The 7,902-nt window shown below is 33.9% G+C and overlaps 1 protein-coding gene across 1 annotated transcript; it reads right to left on the bottom strand.

The window, feature by feature from the left end:
• On the bottom strand, window positions 1,624-6,843 carry LOC107645911. The gene is made up of 7 exons (XM_016350060.2): window positions 6,701-6,843; window positions 6,573-6,635; window positions 5,542-5,640; window positions 5,321-5,435; window positions 2,766-2,868; window positions 2,046-2,121; window positions 1,624-1,933 (listed from the first exon to the last, which is right to left on the bottom strand). Exons 3-7 carry the CDS (start codon window positions 5,630-5,632, stop codon window positions 1,878-1,880), a joined length of 441 nt encoding a protein of 146 aa, XP_016205546.1. The 5' UTR covers window positions 5,633-5,640; window positions 6,573-6,635; window positions 6,701-6,843; the 3' UTR covers window positions 1,624-1,877.

Genomic DNA, 7,902 nt, shown 5'->3' with positions numbered 1-7,902 from the left:
ACACAGCAACGACGCTCCGTGGAAGACGACCGACGTTATTTGAATGTAAAAAACCTTTTTTTTTGTGTGTAATCTATATCCTATCATTGATTGCAAGAGAGAATGAGATTTTGATGATTGTTTTAAGTTAAATGGAATGTTGTTCAATTTTGTTCTAGTGTTATTTGTGCCTTAGTGTTTCGGTTAGCAAAGGAGCATGTATCTCTGTTTTTTTTATATATATATTGAGAGTAATGTGTTTATTGTGGTGAGTGAACTCTTTTGAATATGTTCAGGGTCGATTTTGTAGGTAATATGGTTTATGCTTGTTATTTTTTGAATTTAGTTAAGATTTACGTACTGTCATCGGTGGAGTTAAGCATGTATTAAGCTTAGTTTTTTAAAACATAGTTGTTTGTTTTTGCATTCTTCTCAAAGAATTTTGATGGAATGTATTGTTTTCCAGCATCTCTTCATCCATTGACTATTTTTCTATTGTTCATATGCTTACTAGCTTTGCAGGATAGCATGATATGTCTCTGCATGACTCCATACTATCTTTTAAATGCATAATAATAGTTTGTAATTTGTTTTCTATAATCAATAACTAACATTTATTATTAATAACACATAGATGCTAACATTTTTATTTTTTTATTTTATAGATGGAAGGATCTCCAATGATATTTGTGTTTCACCATGGTGAAAAGTTTAAAACTGATAAAAAGAAAAGAATCCCCCAAAAAGTCATTTTACATCCCATTCCACAATCCACTACCAATTCAAAAAGTAATTCCTCTCGATTCAAACCAAAGCTTACTTTTCAGCCCAAGCCAAAGCCTTGCAAAGATGTCCTAAAGCCCTCCAACATCCCAACTTGTGGAAAAAACAAAAAGAAGGTCAAGAAAGGCACTACAACAAAATCTGAAAAATATGTTAATGCAACCATACTAGATATTGATACTGATTCTTATGACTCGTATAAGAATGCTAAAGACAGTCTATACCAGCCTGAAAAAAGTGTGGAAAACGAAAACGGTAAGGGTGACAGTGACAGCAGTGTAGAAATTGGCAAGCCTTCAAATTTCAAGAAGGATATCCTACAAGAAAAACACTCATTCAGGTACACTTGAAAAGTGTAGTCAAAAGTGAAAAAAAATTATGCCTTAGACTACGGCTACGCTTTTTGAGCTACGGCTACGCTTTTTGGGGTGATTCCTATTTGACCGTTGCCTATTCTCAAAGGCTATGCTTTTGACGTTTGGAAATAGAGTGCGTTTTTCAAGCAGGACCAAAGGCTACGCTTTTCAACTTCCAATTTTACCCGAGTAGACTACGCTACTCTATATAAGTGTAGCCCTAGATCCCTTATTATTATTTTTTTTTTATTTTCTGTATAATCATAACTGCTCTATATAAGTGTAGCCTTAGGTCTCTCATTATTTTTTTTTAATTTTCTATATATATATATAATATTCTAATAATTTTTTATACAACATATTATTTAATAATATTATTACATATATAATTTTACATTTTTAATTAAATGAGTTAAATATTATAAAATAAAATTAAACACATAATTATACTAAATAATTTTTTTAAATAACAAAAATTATCCTTACACAATTCAAAGCCATAATCTTAAGAAGCAATTAACAATCAAAATATAACTTAAGATAATTTAAGTCACATGAAACTTGTATCACATATCAATTAAAATGCAAAGTTTGCACTCTATATCCGAAAAGAATTTAACAAACAGAAAATCGTTAATCTTCTAATCTTGGCATAATGACTAAAAAATGTTCTGAAATGCCTTCAAATTCTTCTCAAACACATCTTTTTCATGCTGATCTTCATCACCATCAAGAAAACTCTTGGCCTTAACAATTGTATCAGTATTCATTCCCAACAAGAACTAATTTCCAAGCAGTTACTGCCCTGCTTACAGCTGCAGATTATCATAATTCAAAAAGAGAAGCATGTAAGGATTTTGCATACTGATTCACCACTATACGCAATCAATACAAGATTATGTTGAAGAAAATTACCGGGCTACTTACAAATATTCTTTTGACCATTCTCGCGACACATGAAGAAAACAAAATCATAGAACCAAATGAATTCTGAAAAGTCTGCCTGGCAAGAGCAACAAATGAAGCACGTGTTCCAATTGCAAGTATCAGATTAAAGATTAAAAATACAAGAAAACAAACTTGTTGCTTTTTTATTATTCTCATTAAAGCTGAATGCTAAGTTCACAAAATCATGCCAATCAGCTTAATTTCTAGTGCAAAAGGGGAAAACGGCGTTGTTTCAAAGAGTAAAGTGAGAATCATCAACCTAAATTGTAAAATTAAAAATGAATTGAGACAGATATATCAATTTTGCACCAATATCCCAAATGCAAAAGGAAAAATCATAAAGTAAATAAAACTGTGCTCTTTCCACTGTTATTTAATCATGTCACTCAATCAAACACAACACAACAAAACAAAACAAAAAAATTTTTTGGGGATACCAATAATGGTAGGAAAAACCATGGAAGCTGGAAAACAACATAACTAAGGGTAAATCAAATAAACAAAGAAAAGAAAAGAAAAGAACATTGCTCACAAAAGCTAAACAGAATTGAGGTTGTATTATTGAAAAGATATATGTATAGTTAACTAGTCTAGCCATTTAAAAAGTAAATAAAAAACAATCTTTTTAAATGAAAGCTAAGAATCCCAATTCTAGAGTCCTAGATTGCATTGAAGCCATGTGAAAAATTGGTCAATTACCTTGATAAAGGACATCATCATCAACGTCATCATCTGCTTGAAAGTTATCAGTTTTGCACTTGATATTGAACCACTTATTGACCAATGTCTTGGGCCAAGAAAGCTTCACTAAATAAAGGAGAGTAAGCAATGGCTATGGCAAAATGCAATTGCAAATGAAGCTTGGAAGCACAAATGTCATTTATTTTAAATCGAACCTTGCTTTTCTTGGAAGCACAAATGCCATTTAACAAATCCTGTTAGTCACATTGATCACTTCAATTTCATAATTCAACACATACAAATCAAGAATACGCACTATAACAAATAACAAGTATTGTAGTAGGAAGTAGTCAAATGCAACATATTTCAAGTCTTAATTTAGCACTAATTATTTCAAGTGTGAGAACTCATCATGAAACAGAAAATTATTGAACAAAAAGAAATGTCAAGAATAATACATAATATCATAATTAGTTTTCTATTTCAAAATTCAAAACAAAACTGAATACAATGCTATAAGAGAATCACAAATACAGGGGGAATTTTACACATGTATCAACACACTGGATTAGTGATGGCAACATCAGGAACAGAAGCTAGCACCAGGATGATAGGCTATGATGAAGGGTCTTGCGAGAAAGCAGAGGAGAAAAGATAAATAGATAAACGGGCAATAGACAAAGATAAACAGATGCACAAATCCAGGCACAAATTCAAAAGTGCAAAAAAACAGGAATTCTAGCAAAGAGAAGTGCACAAAACTAGAATTACAACAACCAGAATTGCACAAACAATTTTCAGCCATAACAACACAACTTCAAGTGTTAAAGTGTCAATAAAGCCCCACAACATGATTTTCAGCCATAGCAATTAACTTAACCATATGCAAATATAAGAGGCATAACATATTATACATATACCTAATATATTATACATATAAAAAAAGGGGACAAAAGAAATCCTAATATATTATTATTTATTTTAAATAGGAATCCTAAAGTGTACTTTGGTTTTGGTTTTGCAACTGCGTTCTAAGAATTTAATTTTATATGATTTTTAAAAAACCGGCTACTGATTTAGTACACTTCAGAAAAACAGCAAGCAGTAACCAATTTAGAAAAATCATATAAAATCCATCTTTGGTTGGATTCTCCTAAAGTTTGGTGTGGTTGAACCAGACTTACCCATCTTTCACCCAGTTCAAGTTCCAGAGCATTTTCACTTCTCTAGAAAAAGTTATGCCTCTCGAAATATGGTTTTGTTTTAAGAAAAGGGTGCTGTCGCAGCAGTGAACAGCCCTGCTTTCAGAAGACACAACTTTCTCTATAAAATTTTAATTGTCCTGAAATTTGGACATAAAATACTAGACATCTTAATATTTCATTCCTCTTTGGTTTCACCTCCAAAGAGTTTCAGAGTATTGAGATATGTGGTTTTGAAGTTGCTGTTCCAGAATTCGTACAGCATTGTTTCTGCAGAAAATGACCATTTTCTAAAAATCATATCTCCCAAACCACACATCGGAAAATTCTGAAATTTTAGGGAAATAATCTAGACATCTTAAGGTTTCATAAAAAAATAATTTCACTCATTTTGAGTGTCTAGATTGCTCCCAGTTTTGTTCACAAATTGCTGCCGAAACTGCATAATTCTGCAACATGTAACCTCGGGTTTTGAGAGGTCAAAAATTGATTCCTGGCTTTTCACTCACTCTAACCTTGCATTCTAACTTTCTTTTACCTATTGTAACTTGTTGGAAAGATTAAATCAGCCCCAAGTGCTCAGGATTAATAAATCACCATTTTTTGTCACTTTTCACATTTAAGCATACTCATATGAAATCAACAATTTCTGCATTACTCAACATAGCAATCCAGCCACAAATCACTCAAACAATTCACATATATTATCATCAATTTACTGCATCATATATAACAAATAGACCAGCATCATCTCAAATAATCATTAGCATGTATCATCAATTAATTCAATCATGAAACTTGGCTTTTAGCCTTTCAACAAATTCTGCACTCTAACATACTTGGATTTTACATGTATAAGCCTATTGCGCATTTCATCAAACAGCTCAAGTGCAAAAATCACCCGAAGGAGCACACAATCAATAAGCTCATAAATCAAACCAACAACATTATTAACAAAACGCGCAGGCTTCCTATCTCTATCTCAGCATGCATATTTCTTACCATAACAAAACAGATCATCCAACATTCAAAAACAAAAACAAGTCTTTATATATATAAACAAAAATCAATACATTCAAATAAAGCATCAATACCTTTATATAGATATTTTACCTCTCGAAAGTTATAAGCTGATATAGTTAGGTGAGTGCAGTAATTAACTACCACTTTTCAACAAAAAATCAGCAACTTCAGCTAATTACTTTCCACTAAGATTACTAGGAACGTAGAACTATATATAATAAGGAAACATCACATCAAATTAATTAAGATTAAGAAGAGAACTAGATGAAGTTAGTGTTGTTGGTTGGGTTAGCTGCAGCCTGGTTTTTATTTTGGAATTTAATCATGATGAATTGGAAAGACACATACCTTAGCTGCTCTTGTTCTTGCCCTTGCCCACCTTGACACAGCAGATTTTTGTTTCTCCACATCAAAGAACGAAACTGAACTCCTTTTAAGAGCAGCAAAATCCAATGCCTTCCACCTTCATCATTCAAAAACATTTAATTATTTACATGTATAAGATAGAAATTTAATCAAACACCTAGGGCGCACCAACAAAAAAAGGCATGTTTTCATGAAAAACTAACCATAGTTCCTCCACCACCACAGCACAATCTGCCAAGTTTCTTCTGGTACGGTAACTCCTATAAACCTTCTGCAGCTTGGTGGCAGCTGCATCAAGCTCGCTTTGGAGAAAAAGAAATTAACAATAACACAAAAAATGCTTGACAATTAGTACTATAGTAGTAGTCATAGGCAAGGAATCAAATTTCTGGAAGCTTTGGTGGAAGTTATGCATGTCTTCCATAAAGGACTAACTAACTATATATAGTATTTAAAAGAAACGACAATACAGGGGGGAATAAGAGGAAAGTTGCAGTGGAACCCTACCCTACCATGTTATTAATTAGCAAGGGGCTGAGTACTCAGAATCAAATAATTTTAGGAGAGTGGATAACAGGCTAGAGACTGCAGCAGCACAGATAAATATTTCCGTCCAATTCTTCCTACTTTATTCATTTACACTCATTAGTTTTATAGTAACCCTTTAATTTTAACGGAATTCCTGCACAATTATTATTTTCTCTGGATACGTAATTAAATAATAATACATTACAATTCTTTTTGTAAGGAATGGCCGTTTAATTGCAACAAGAAGGAGAAGCTACATAAGAATTTATACAGCTGTTTTTATCCATATGTAATGTAATTGACTCAAAACTTGGCTAATAAAACTCCTATTTCCAGTGTGCTTCATCAAATAACAGTATTATACATTCTAGGACCAAGTTTTTCCCTTTTTACCATTTGCTGTTATTTTTTTGACACATTTTAATTGGCTATTATCACTAAAATTCAAAGCATCTATGAAAAATAACCAAAAAAAGCATTTGAAAAGCATCAGAGAGGAATATAGCTTGAAGCTAGAAATTGAAAGCAACCACTATGTTCAAGGAATGCGTATGAACCAAGACATAAATCAAGATATTTCAGTGTGAAACCTGTTCTTTTCACTAATTTTTCCTTAAGATGCTAAACTAATTGAAAACCTAAAATTAGAACCCAAACCCCCCCCCCAAAAAAAAATTCACAGAAACAATTGAAAATTGATACATACCTTCTCTATCTTAATTAGCCGTTGCAGTTCATCATCATTATCAAAACCATACCCACTTTCGAACTGAAAAGTGAGAGCGAGTTAGAGAATGAGCGAGAAAGGGAGGATACAGAACAGAAAATGTTTACCTGGTGACAGAGGATACGACGATGGTGATGAGCGGCGACGGTGAAGAAGAGATGAGCGGCGACGGTGAAGAAGAGATGAGCGGCAACGCAACAGCTTGGCGACATAGCACGACGGTGGCGAGAAATCCCTTCGAGCTCCTCGCGGCAGCACAGCAGCCCGACGGTGGCAGAACGGCGATGGCAACAAGCCCTAGCAACGGCGATGGAGCTTCGGTGGCGACCGAGCACCCCCTTCTTCTCTCCTCCATCGTGTTTTCTCTTTTCCTCGAGCTCTCTCTCTCTCTCACTGGCGCTCGACAACGACGGCGGCGGAGCCCTAGCCGGCGTCGTCCTTTCCTTCCTTCCCTCACTTCTCTTCTTCTTCCCGTTCTCCCCCTTTCAGATTTCTTCCCTCTTTCGTGTGTGGGTGGAGTGAGGATGAGGGTGTATGTCGCGGGAGTGAGGGTGACTGGGTGAGGGCAAATTTTTGCTGTGTTTATTTGAGGGTGTGTTGTGCGCGAAAGGGTTGGCGAAGGTGAGGGTTATGCGCGAAGGTGAGAATGGCGAAAGGGTGTGCTTCTGGAGGGAAGAGGGTTTGCTGTGCGCCAAGTGGCTTGTGGGTGTGTTCTTCTGGAGGAAATTGAAAGGGGAACAAAAAATTTAATAAGTGTTAGGGATTTGCCATACATACATTAGCACCACTTTTAAAAGGCACCTAAAACATAATAAATAAGTTATTTTTTAAAAGTGTTTTTTTTTATACGAAAAGTGAACTCATAGATATCAATCTACGACTACGTTTTATAAGTGATTTCTATAATACTTAAGGCTACATTTTTTAAATGATGCTATAATTGTGTATCTTTTTCTCTTATAAAAAGGCAACATAGAGAAAAGCGTAACCTATTCATAGAATAGACTACGATTTTCAAATGTAGCTTAAAAAAGTGGCTGAATGGATATTTTTCTTGTAGTGATAATTTCACAGGAAAATAAGGATCTACTTCATTGGGAGATCGGAATAAAGAAATTGATACCAATAACTCTAATTATGAGGACCTTGAATTTGATGAGAGCACTAATTCAGGTAAAGACTCCTGTTAACATTTGACGATTTGTTGTTTTTTAATATTATGAATTTGTTTAATAGTAGCACATATTTGTTAATTATAATGGTAGTTAATTATAATTAGTTCACTTTACTGAATCTAAGTTTGTGTTGT

The sequence above is a fragment of the Arachis ipaensis genome, chromosome B06 (genome assembly GCF_000816755.2).
Source record: "Arachis ipaensis cultivar K30076 chromosome B06, Araip1.1, whole genome shotgun sequence".
In the NCBI taxonomy this organism is placed as follows: domain Eukaryota; kingdom Viridiplantae; phylum Streptophyta; class Magnoliopsida; order Fabales; family Fabaceae; genus Arachis; species Arachis ipaensis.
The sequence above is the reverse complement of the archived record's forward strand: the minus strand, read 5'-3'. Positions and strand labels throughout refer to the sequence as shown.

Excerpts from the sequence above, each read along its gene's own strand:
- LOC107645911 (XM_016350060.2), bottom strand. The coding sequence starts at position 5,632 with ATGCAGCTGCCACCAAGCTGCAGAAGGTTTATAGGAGTTACCGTACCA. Across the intron at positions 2,869-5,320 it reads CAAGAACAAGAGCAGCTAAG|CTTTCTTGGCCCAAGACATT; the intron begins GTATGTGTCTTT and ends TATTTAGTGAAG. Across the intron at positions 2,122-2,765 it reads TGATGATGTCCTTTATCAAG|GCAGACTTTTCAGAATTCAT; the intron begins GTAATTGACCAA and ends TGCTCTTGCCAG.